At 42.6% G+C, this 12,628-nt stretch overlaps 1 protein-coding gene across 6 annotated transcripts in view; it reads right to left on the bottom strand.

Moving 5' to 3' along the window:
* Positions 1–12,628, bottom strand: part of usp34 (ubiquitin specific peptidase 34) — a 122,848-nt gene that overhangs the window by 41,710 nt on the left and 68,510 nt on the right. For 3 of the 6 annotated variants that reach the window (XM_061915865.1, XM_061915873.1, XM_061915891.1), the window contains exons 35-40: positions 10,272–10,312; positions 10,070–10,194; positions 9,804–9,956; positions 5,093–5,197; positions 4,861–4,955; positions 1,150–1,454 (exon numbers count right to left, since the gene is read on the bottom strand). In XM_061915865.1, coding sequence (XP_061771849.1) covers positions 1,150–1,454; positions 4,861–4,955; positions 5,093–5,197; positions 9,804–9,956; positions 10,070–10,194; positions 10,272–10,312 — 824 coding nt within the window. The remainder of the gene's footprint in view (positions 1–1,149; positions 1,455–4,860; positions 4,956–5,092; positions 5,198–9,803; positions 9,957–10,069; positions 10,195–10,271; positions 10,313–12,628) is intronic. The other 3 variants (XM_061915900.1, XM_061915910.1, XM_061915883.1) reach the window with 2 other exon arrangements.

The raw sequence follows: 12,628 nt of genomic DNA, 5'->3' as shown, positions 1-12,628 counted from the left end.
TTAAAGCCCTCAAAGATCAATAATGCAGGACACCATTGATTTTAATTATTTAATATTTTTGAGTAATCACAGTGAAAATTAAATAAAATCCTACTAAATATATTTGAAATCCGAAATGTTCCCCACTCATAAAGTGATTAAAAAAAAAAAAAAATTAATTTTTTTTGTTTTCAATACTTAAATTTCAATATCAACTTCCGATAAATCTGTCGATTTTAAGTTTGAACTATTATTTTGTTTGTTTTATGCTCTTTTATCAAAACTTTGATGTTTTTATATGGCAACCACACAACATATTGTGATAGCAAAATTACTTATACTTGTTTAAATAGATGATGTTCTTTGAACTGGGTACCAAAAGTTGTTTATTAGGTTTAGGAATGTGACGCTCTGCAAGAGGCCTCTAATCTGATCGGGCTCTTTCTCCTGTGTCTTTGATGTGACATGTGGACGATAGTTGACGTGGGCATGTGTTTTCCCTCTTCCTTACCCCCAACAGAGCTAAATTGTTCCCCTTTCCTGAGTGACCCCCATCCTCTGGGCAAACGACACCCTCTCCCCTTCACAGGACTTTGGGTATTCATTCCACTGGTGTACTGTATGTAAATGAGCATGGAGGGTGGGACTTCTGAGAATGTATACTTGTCATGTCAAATTCTAAAGGAGTTAGAACAAGCTGGAACGAACGGATGTGTCGTTCTGGTTTGGTCTCGCTTTGCAAAGCTTGTTATTATTTGTTTGTTACTTTAATAAATCATTTTAAAGCTATTTGTCACTAAAGGATCGTCTTTAAGACATTCCCACGACAAGATGCAATATTGTTTCCACATAAAACATTTTAAAGTGATCATTTTTAAGTAATAATTCATTATAACAAATTTTTTTGTCCTTTTTTTTGGAGCAATGGAAAAAAAAGAAAATAAAGATAAAAGGAACAAATAAACTGTCACTTTTTCTCTTTAGATTTCACCTCATTACACTTTTTTTTAAATGTTTTTTATAATTATTGCAATACTATCAATTTTGCAATTTTTGCAGAATGTGTGGCGGGCTGGTAAACGATTAGTTGCGGGCCGCACTTTGGACACCCCTGCCCTAAGAAGTCCTGACCCTGGTCTACCTGCGTGCATGTAGGAGCCGGCATCTCACCCTGCATGTGCTGCGACATGACCCAGTTGTGGAGCAGCCGGTAGTTCTCCAGCGAGCCCTTCACCGTCTCCACCAGCAGGTCGTAGGCGGCGGCCCGGGCGGCGTGGGACTTGCACTTGGGCTGGGCCCGGTCGGCCAGGCTGGGGAGGAGGAAGAGGAGGTTGTGGACGTCCCGGAGGAACTCCTGGCCCTCGCGCGAGAACTTGAAGGGGGGCTTGTGTTTGAGGACACTGGTGGCGAGGCGCAGGAGGCCCGTCAGCCCGTCGTCCTCCACGCTCCCGTCCTGCTGGTCCAGGATTTCACGGCTGAAAGAGAGGGGGGTCTCGTCAGATCCAACAAAACAAGATTCTGTCTAACAAGTGTTGTTGTTCATGGTCCGATCAGGGTTTTATTATGATCCATCCTCCATGAGTGGGATCAGCCAATACGGACACCGATCAAATTTAATAACAGTAAATATTTCCATATATTGATAGTGAACAATATCAACAGAGTATTTAAACTACTTCCTTTCATTACAATCAAAACAAAGTCCACAGTAGGGCTAAGCAGTATAACGATATCAATGAATATCTCGATAGAAATGTAATTGATATCAGTTAGTGTTCTATAAAATGTTGTTTAATTTTTGTTTCTTTTTCCTAAGAAAAAGCACGAAAGCAAGGTCGGTTGCACGAACAAAGGCACTGATCAGAGGTAGTGACACGCTAACAGCCAATCAGGTAACAGAATCAACAATCAACAGAATTGTGCTTTTTTCATCTCTAAAATGCTCAAAGAAATTGTTGCACAGCAGCTAAACAAATACCAAACGTCTAACAATCTTTGTGACCCCTTTCAGTCGGCTTTCATTATCACATTTTGCACTATTTTCGTTCACTTTATTAAGCGTTTCTTACTTAAACTTAGACAAACCTTATTGATACAAAAGGGAAATACCACACCACCTTAGCCGCGCTCACCCTTTAGAGCACAGTTGCCACTAAACCTGCAGAAAATTGTTCTTCTCATGTTTCTCTATATTTACACGTTCTCATTTATTCATCCTCTACTTAAAAGATGGTGTCGCACCTCTCCTTTATCTCTAAAATTCTCAAAGAAATTGTTGCACAGCAGCTAAGCAAATACCAAACGTCTAACAAGCTTTGTGAACCCTTTCAGTTTCACACTTTGCACTATTTTTGTACACTTTATTAAGCATTTCTTACTTAAACTTAGACAAACTTTATTGACCCAAAAGAGAAATACCACAACAACCTAGCCGCGCTCACCCTTCAGAGCACAGCTGCCACTAAACCTGCAAAAAAATAGTTCTTCTGATGTTTCTATGTCCTCATTTATTTATCCTCTACTTAAAACATGGTGTCGCACCTCCCCTTTATCTCTAAAATTCTGAAAGAAATTGTTGCACAGCAGCTAAACCAAGATCAAATGTCTAACCATTTTTGTGAACCCATTCAGTCAGTGCAGTGTGAAAATGAAAGCCATTTTCGTACACTTTATTAAGCATTCCTTACTTAAACTTAGACAAACAGGAACAATTTCCCTTGTGGATCAATTTGTCAAACAGTTTGAAGTAAAGTGAATTATATTTATTTAACGCTTTTCTCTAGTGACTCAAAGAGCTTTTACATCGTGAAACCCAATATGTAAGTTACATTAAGACCGATTCTATTCATAACTTTAATGGACAAAATTTCTAGGCGCACCCGAACGCCTCCCTAGGGAGGTGTTTAGGGCACGTCCAACCGGTAGGAGGCCACGGGGAAGACTCAGGACATGTTGGGAAGACTATGTCTCCCCGCTGGCCTAAGAACGCCTCGGGATCCCCCGGGAAGACCTGGACGAATTGGCTAGGGAGAGGGAAGTCTGGGCTTCCCTGCTTAGGCTGCTGCCCCCGCGACCTGACCTCAGATAAGCGAAAGAAGATGGATGGATTAAAACTGTGTGGGTGGCACTAGGAGCAGGTAGGTAAAGTGTCTTGCCCAAGGACACAATGGCAGTGACTAAGATGGTGCGAGCAGGGATCGAACTTGGAACCCTCAAGTTGCTGGCATGGCCACTCTACCAACCGAGCTATATCGCCCCAGTTCCTAACTTTTTGTCAAGTGTTCAATGTGATTTGACCATTTTGTTTACATTGAACATTTTTCCATGCTGTTGTTGCCATGTTTCCTTTCTGAGGGGATTATAACCAGAGGAAGTTACATTAGAAATAAAGTCTATTTTTCTCCTGCTCCTTAGGTCATAAAAAATGTAAATAATTATCGATAGACCACTACAAGCCACTTGTATCGTGATACAGGTTTCAGCCCTAGTCAAGAGTACACAAGTAAACAAGTAAAAACTACTATAGACTACTCTTAAATCCCTTGGTTGTTGCCCTAAAAGGATAATTCCCGTAATTTGTAAACATTGACAAAAAATGTATAAAAATTATACAAAAATGTAAAATAGCCATCTCATACTGATATCCTAAATGTCGACACCACCGATATATGAATGGATTTGCCTTCCTCTTACGTGTATGCTGTACAGCAGGGGTGCCCACACTTTTTCTGCAGACGAGCTACTTTTCAATCGACCAACTCGAGGGGATCTACCTCATTTATATATATCATTTATATTTATTTATTTATGAAAGAGACATTTTTGTAAACAAGTTAAACGTGTTTAATGATAATACAAGCATGTGTAACACATATAGATGTCTTTCTTTCACAAAGACAAGAATATAAGTTGGTGTATTACCTGATTCTGATGACTTGCATCGATTGGAATCAGACAGTAATGATGATAACGCCCACATTTTCAAATGGAGGAGAAAAAAAGTTGTCCTTTCTGTACAATACCACATGAAAGTGGTTGGTTTTTGGCATCTAATTCATCCAGCTTCCATACACTTTACAAGAAAAACATTGGAGGCAAATTCCGTAGCTTGCTTGATTGACATTCACGGCACCCGAGGGTCTTGTGAGATGACGCTGGCTGCTGCCAGTTAATTATTATGAAAAAATGACAGAGAGGAAGGCGAGAAACACTTTTTATTTCAACAGACTTTCGCGCCGTCCCTTCCGTCAAAACTCTAAAGGCCGACTGCACATTTCCTATCTTCACAATAAAAGCCCTGCTTCATGCTGCCTGCGCTAACAAAATAAGAGTCTCGGAAAACTGGCGTGCACATCACTTGTGCACGCCAGTTTTCCGAGACTCTGTATTTAGTTAGCGCAGGCAGCATGAAGCAGGGCTTTTATTGTGAAGATAGGAAATGTGCAGTCGGCCTTTAGAGTTTTGACGGAAGGTACGGCGCGAGAGTCTGTTGAAATAAAAAGTGTTTCTCGCATTCCTCTCGGTCATATTTTCATAATAATGATCTTGCAGCAGCCAGCGTCATCTCACAAGACCCTCCGGTACCGTGAATGTCATTTAAGTGACGTCTTGGTGAAGATTGATGATCACTCATTTTTAGGTCTATTTTTTTTAAAAGCCTGGCTGGAGATCGACTGACACACCCCCCGCGGTCGACTGGTAGCTCACGATCGACGTAATGGGCACCCCTGCTCTACAGCAACAGACATTTTGATATTATTCTCAATAACTTTTACATTCTTAATTCATTCAGTTAAAAAAACTAATTGTCATGTGCTGCAATGGAAGTGGGCGTGGCTACAAGAGTGTGGCTAAAGTTGAAGTCAGAGCGTTCAAGCTCACCTCCGGATGCAGTCGGCCAGGTGTCGCGCGAGGGCGTCCAGGTCCAGCAGGGTGGTCTGCACGGAGGCGGCCAGCGACAGAGAGGGAGAGACCTTCTGTGAGTTCAAACACACCAAACAATGCGAGCCGCATTCAAGCATGACCGACGTGTGCGTTCAAGTCATCAGGGATAGCGTCGCCAGCTGGCGGGTCACATGACTTTATGCTAATGAGCTGGTTAGCGAGGTCGCACCTGGCTGGCGTCTTTCACGTGGATATTGTCGATGAGTTTACACAGCAGCCAGAAGTACTCCTTGCAACCGCTTCTGAGCACCGGCTCTTCCTCGTAGTCCTCCATCTGCACACACGCACACACACACACACACACACACACTTGGACATCATGGCGTGCACACACAACTAAACACACACATCATGGCGTGCAGACACACACTTTATAATAGACATTTTAAGTCTTGGCTTCACTGATCCCACTTCAGGGTTTAGGTCACAGGTATGGAACTCAAGGCAAATCTCGCCCGCCTCGCCATTTTTTAATTATTTCTTTTTTGTAAGATCGGGCAACTTAAGGTGGCCTACCACGTCTTTTTTTTGGATCAGGCACAACTTAATGTGGCCCACTCCATCATCTATGTGGCCCGCTATGTTAAATTATGTGACAGGTTGTGGCCCGGCATATCATTTTATTTGATCAGGCAAACTTTAATGTGGCCCGCTATGTTAAATTATGGGACAAGGTTGTGGCCCGCCACTTCATTTTATTTGATCAGGCACAACTTAATGTGGCCCACCTCATCATCTATGTGGCCCGCTATGTTTAATTATGGGACAGGTTGTGGCCCGCCATTTCATTTTATTTGATCAGGCACAACTTAATGTGGCCCACTCCATCATCTACGTGGCCCACTATGTTAAATTATGGGACAGTTTGTGGCCCGCCACTTCATTTTACGGGGCCCCGCCATATCATTTTATTTGATCAGGCAAACCTTAATGTGGCCCGCTACGTTAAATTATGGGACGGGTTGTGAGCCACCACATCATGTTAAGTGGCTTGCTACCCATAGTTTTAATAGGGAGGAGGTTTTGGCTGAAAATCTCACGATACATGGCCCCATTCATTCTTTCCTTAACACGGATCAATCGTCCTGTTCCCTTAGCAGAAAAACAGCCCCAAAGCATGATGTTTCCACGTCCATGCTTCACAGTAGGTATGGTGTTCTTGGGATGCAACTCAGTATTCTTCTTCCTCCAAACACGACGAGTTAAGTTTACACCAAAAAGTTCTATTTTGGTTTCATCTGACCACATGACATTCTCCCAATCCTCAGCTGTATCATCCATGTATCCATTTTGGTATCAACTCAACTGATCGTGTTTGGAGGAAGAAGAATACTGAGTTGCATCCCAAGAACACCATACCTACTGTGAAGCATGGCGGTGGAAACATCATGCTTTGGGGCTGTTTTTCTGCTAAGGAGACAGGACGATTGATCCGTGTTAAGGAAAGAATGAATGGGGCTATTTATCGTGAGATTTTGAGCCAAAACCTCCTTCCATCAGTGAGAGCTTTGAATGCTTGACCAAATACTTATTTTCCACCATAATTGACGAATAAATTATTTAAAATTCCAACAATGTGAATTCCTGGATTTTTTTTTCATATTCTGTCTCTCACAGTTGAAGTGAAAATTACAGACCTCTGTCATCATTTTAAGTGGGAGAACTTGCACAATCACTGGCTGACTAAATACTTTTTAACCCCACTGTATGTGTCCCTCCCGCCACATCATTTTACTTGATCAGGCACAACTTAATGTGGCCCACCACATCATTTACCACGTTAAATTATTGGACGGGTAGTGGGCCACAACTTCATTTTACGTGTCCCGCCATATACTTTATTTGATCAGGCACAACTTAATGTGACCCAACACATCATTAATGTGGCCTTCTACATTAAATTATTGGACGGGTAGTGGGCCACCACGTCATTTACAGTAGTGGGCCAAAATTTAATTTTACGTGTCCCGCCATATACTTTATTTGATCAGGCACAACCTAATGTGACCCAACACATCATTAATGTGGCCCACCACCTCATTTACATGGCCTACCACGTTAAATTATTGGACGGGTAGTGGGTCACAACTTTATTTTACGTGTCCCGCCATAGAATTTTATTTGATCAGGCACAACTTAATGTGACCCAACACATCATTAATGTGGCCTGCTACAATAAATTATGGACGGGTTGTGGGCCAACACATCATTTTCATGGCCCGCTACCCATAGTTTTAACATGACCTGTCCAATAACCTTATAGTAGCCCGCCACATCATTTTACTTGATCAGGCACAACTTAATGTGGCCCACCACATCATTTACATGGCCTACCACGTTAAATTATTGGACAGGTAGTGGGCCAGAATTTAATTTTACATGTCCCGCCATAAACTTTGTTTGATCAGGCACAACTTAATGTGACCCAACACATCATTAATGTGGTCCTCTACATTAAATTATTGGACGGGTAGTGGGCCAACACATCATTTACAGTAGTGGGCCAAAATCTAATTTTACGTGTCCCGCCATATACTTTATTTTATCAGGCAAAACTTAATGTGACCCAACACATCATTAATGTGGCCTTCTACATTAAATTATTGGACGGGTAGTGGGCCACAACTTCATTTTACGTGTCCCGCCATATAATTTTAATTGATTAGGCACAACTTAATGTGACCCAACACATCATTAATGTGGCCCGCTACATTAAATTATGGACGGGTTGTGGGCCAACACATCATTTTCATGGCCCGCTACCCATAGTTTAAACATGACCTGTCCAATAACCTTATAGTAGCCCGCCACATCATTTTACTTGATCAGGCACAACTTAATGTGGCCCACCACGTTAAATTATTGGACAGGTAGTGGGCCAGAATTTAATTTTACATGTCCCGCCATAAACTTTATTTGATCAGGCACAACTTAATGTGACCCAACACATCATTAATGTGGCCTGCTACATTAAATTATGGACGGGTTGTGGGCCAACACATCATTTTCAGGGCCTGCTACCCATAGTTTTAACATCCATCCATCCATTTTCTACCGCTTATTCCCTTTTGGGGTCGCGGGGGGCGCTGGCGCCTATCTCAGCTACAATTGGGCGGAAGGCAGGGTACACCCTGGACAAGTCGCCATCTCATCACAGGGCTTAGTTTTAACATGACCTGTCCAATAACCTTATAGTAGCCCGCCACTTCATTTTATTTGGTCATGCACAATTCAGTTGGCTTTCATTATCACATTTTGCACTATTTTCGTACAGTTTATTAAGCATTTCTTACTTAAACGTAGACAAACCTTATTGATACAAAAGGGAAATACCACACCACCATAGGCGCGCTCACCCTTTAGAGCACAGTTGCCACTAAACCTGCAGAAAATTGTTCTTCTCATGTTTCTCTATATTTACACGTTCTCATTTATTCATCCTCTACTTAAAAGATGGTGTCGCACCTCTCCTTTATCTCTAAAATTCTCAAAGAAATTGTTGCACAGCAGCTAAGCAAATACCAAACGTCTAACAAGCTTTGTGAACCCTTTCAGTTTCACACTTTGCACTATTTTTGTACACTTTATTAAGCATTTCTTACTTAAACTTAGACAAACTTTATTGATCCAAAAGGGAAATGCCACACCAGCTTAGCCGCGCTCACCCTTTAGAGCACAGCTGCCACTAAACCAGCAGAAAATAGTTTTTCACGTTTCTCTCTGTTTATGTGCTAATTTATTCATACTCTACTTAAAAGATGGTGTCGCACCTCCCCTTTTATCTCTAAAATTCTTAAAGAAATTGTTGCACAGCGGCTAAACGAATACCAAACGTCTACCAACCTTTGTGAACCCTTTCAGTCTGCTTTCATTTTCACACTTTTCCCACACTTTATTAAGCATTTGTTACTTAAAATTGTACAACCTTTATTGATCCAAAAGAGAAATACCACAACAACTTAGCCGCGCTCACCCTTTAGAGCACAGCTGCCACTAAACCTGCAAAAAATAGTTCTTCTGATGTTTCTATATCCTCATTTTTTTATCCTCTACTTAAAATAGTGTCGCACCTCCCCTTTATCTCTAAAATTCTCAAAGAAATTGTTGCACAGCAGCTAAACGAAGATCAAACGTCTAACCATTTTTGTGAACCCATTCAGTCGGCTTTCATTTTCACACTTTGCACTATTTTCGTACACTTTATTAAGCATTCCTTACTTAAAATTGGACAACCTTTATTGATCCAAAAGAGAAATACCACAACAACCTAGCCGCGCTCACCCTTTAGAGCACAGCTGCCACTAAACCTGCAAAAAAATAGTTCTTCTGATGTTTCTATGTCCTCATTTATTTATCCTCTACTTAAAACATGGTGTCGCACCTCCCCTTTATCTCTAAAATTCTCAAAGAAATTGTTGCACAGCAGCTAAACCAAGATCAAATGTCTAACCATTTTTGTGAACCCATTCAGTCAGTGCAGTGTGAAAATGAAAGCCATTTTCGTACACTTTATCAAGCATTCCTTACTTAAACTTAGACAAACAGGAACAATTTCCCTTGTGGATCAATTTGTCAAACAGTTTGAAGTAAAGTGAATTATATTTATTTAACGCTTTTCTCTAGTGACTCAATAACCTTATAGTAGCCCGCCACTTCATTTTATTTGGTCATGCACAATTTAACGTGGCCTGCCACATTAAATTATGGGATGGGTTTTGGGGGCTACCACATCATCTTACGTGGACCACCAGCTACAACATTATAGTGGCCGGCCACAACATTTTATTTGGACAGCCACATTTTTTTAAACTGGCCTGCTAAATAACTGTGTGTGGTCTGCCACATCATTTCAACAAGGTGTGTGTGTGTAGACGTCCTACCCTCAGAGGTTTGACGGCTTGTGCATCAGGCAGGAACTTGAGCAGCGTGGAGGCGGCGAGCAGCAGGAAAGATCTGTTGATGGACTCTCCTCCTTCCAGGCCGGACAGAGAGAGCTTGTAGAGGCCATTACACGCCTCGTGTCGCACCGCCGGCTGCACACACACACACACACACACACACACACACACACACACACAACTTGGTGCACGGTCCAACCACCACTTGAGCGTCCACAAGAGGGCGCTGCTGCTGCTGCTGTCCTCACCTCAGGCACCAGCAGGGTGAGCTTCCTCAGCCAGTCGTGCAGATGCTCGCTGTCGGCCAGACTGGACTTGACCGAGGAGGAGCAGTGGGCCCAGCTGACCAGCAGCCACATGGAGTAGTGGGTCACTGCTCGGGACACAGAGTGGACGTGTGAGACCGTGGACATACTATTTCTAATCCACCACGGCACGGCCACCTCTCACCTTCATGCCGGGACCGGTGGTCCGTCTGGGCCCTCAGGACTCTGTAGAACACCAGCAAACACACGTGTCATCAGGGGTGAAGCGGGGCAGTGACCAGCAGAACCAGCAGAATGGAAAAAACCTGCTTTGTTTGTGCAGGACTGGAGTGGGACGTACCTACTGGGGGTGGTCCCACTCAAATATTAAATATCAGCTCCAAGTCAGCAAATACAACCTAATATCAGGTTATATGTGCTTGCATGTAAAATGTGTGATATAATGTGCGATACAAGTAGCCCTGCAGCATGTTGGTGTGTGATATCATGTGTGATACAAGCAGTCCTGCAGCGTGTTTACTTGTGCGTGATATCATGTGCGATACAAGCAGCCCTGCAGCATGATTACTTGTGTGTGATATCATGTGCGATACAAGCAGTCCTGCAGCGTTTTTACTTGTGCGTGATATCATGTGCGATACAAGCAGCCCTGCAGCATGATTATTTGTGTGTGATATCATGTGCGATACAAGCAGCCCTGCAGCATGATTACTTGTGTGTGATATCATGTGCAATACAAGCAGTCCTGCAGCGCATTTACTTTCGTGTGATATCATGTGTGATACAAGCAGTCCTGCAGCGTGTTTATTTGTGTGCGATATCATGTGCAATACAAGCAGTCGTGCAGCATGATTACTTGTGTGTGATATCATGTGTGATACAAGCAGTCCTGCAGCACGTTTACTTGTGTGTGATATCATGTGCGATACAAGCAGTCCTGCAGCATGTTTACTTGTGTGATATAATGTGCGATACAAGCAATCCTGCAGCGTTTTTACTTGTGTGTGATATCATGTGCGATACTAGCAGTCCTGCAGCGCGTTTAATTGTGTGTGATATCATGTGCGATACAAGCAGTCCTGCAGCGCGTTTACTTGTGTGTGATATCATGTGTGATACTAGCAGTCCTGCAGCGCGTTTACTTGTGTGTGATATCATGTGTGATACTAGCAGTCCTGCAGCGCGTTTACTTGTGTGTGATATAATGTGCGATACAAGCAGTCCTGCAGCATGTTTACTTGTGTGATATGATGTGCGATACAAGCAGTCCTGCAGCATGTTTACTTGTGTGATATAATGTGCGATACAAGCAGTCCTGCAGCATGTTTACTTGTGTGATATAATGTGCGATACAAGCAGTCCTGCAGCATGTTTACTTGTGTGTGATATCATGTGTGATACAAGCAGTCCTGCAGCGTGTTTACTTGTGCGTGATATCATGTGCGATACAAGCAGCCCTGCAGCATGATTACTTGTGTGTGATATCATGTGCGATACAAGCAGTCCTGCAGCGTGTTTACTTGTGCGTGATATCATGTGCGATACAAGCAGCCCTGCAGCATGATTACTTGTGTGTGATATCATGAGCGATACAAGCAGCCCTGCAGCATGATTACTTGTGTGTGATATCATGTGCAATACAAGCAGTCCTGCAGCGCGTTTACTTTCGTGTGATATCATGTGTGATACAAGCAGTCCTGCAGCGTGTTTATTTGTGTGTGATATCATGTGCAATACAAGCAGTCGTGCAGCATGATTACTTGTGTGTGATATCATGTGTGATACAAGCAGTCCTGCAGCGCGTTTACTTGTGTGTGATATCATGTGCGATACAAGCAGTCCTGCAGCATGTTTACTTGTGTGATATAATGTGCGATACAAGCAATCCTGCAGCGTTTTTACTTGTGTGTGATATCATGTGCGATACTAGCAGTCCTGCAGCGCGTTTAATTGTGTGTGATATCATGTGCGATACAAGCAGTCCTGCAGCGCGTTTACTTGTGTGTGATATCATGTGCGATACTAGCAGTCCTGCAGCGCGTTTACTTGTGTGTGATATAATGTGCGATACAAGCAGTCCTGCAGCATGTTTACTTGTGTGATATAATGTGCGATACAAGCAGTCCTGCAGCATGTTTACTTGTGTGATATAATGTGCGATACAAGCAGTCCTGCAGCATGTTTACTTGTGTGTGATATCATGTACGATACAAGCAGTCCTGCAGCATGTTTACTTGTGTGTGATATCATGTACGATACAAGCAGTCCTGGAGTATTTTTACTTGTGTGTGATATCATGTGTGATACAAGCAGCCCTGGAGCATGTTAGTGTGTGATATCATGTATGATACAAGCAGCCCTGCAGCATGATTACTTGTGTGTGATATCATGTGTGATACAAGCAGTCCTGCAGCGCGTTTACTTGTGTGTGATATCATGTGTGATACAAGCAGTCCTGCAGCATGTTTACTTGTGTGTGATATCATTTACGATACAAGCAGTCCTGGAGTGCTTTTACTTGTGTGTGATATCATGTGCGAT

Source organism: Nerophis ophidion, linkage group LG01 (genome assembly GCF_033978795.1).
Source record: "Nerophis ophidion isolate RoL-2023_Sa linkage group LG01, RoL_Noph_v1.0, whole genome shotgun sequence".
Lineage (NCBI taxonomy): Eukaryota > Metazoa > Chordata > Actinopteri > Syngnathiformes > Syngnathidae > Nerophis > Nerophis ophidion.
This window is presented reverse-complemented; position numbering and strand designations above follow the sequence as displayed.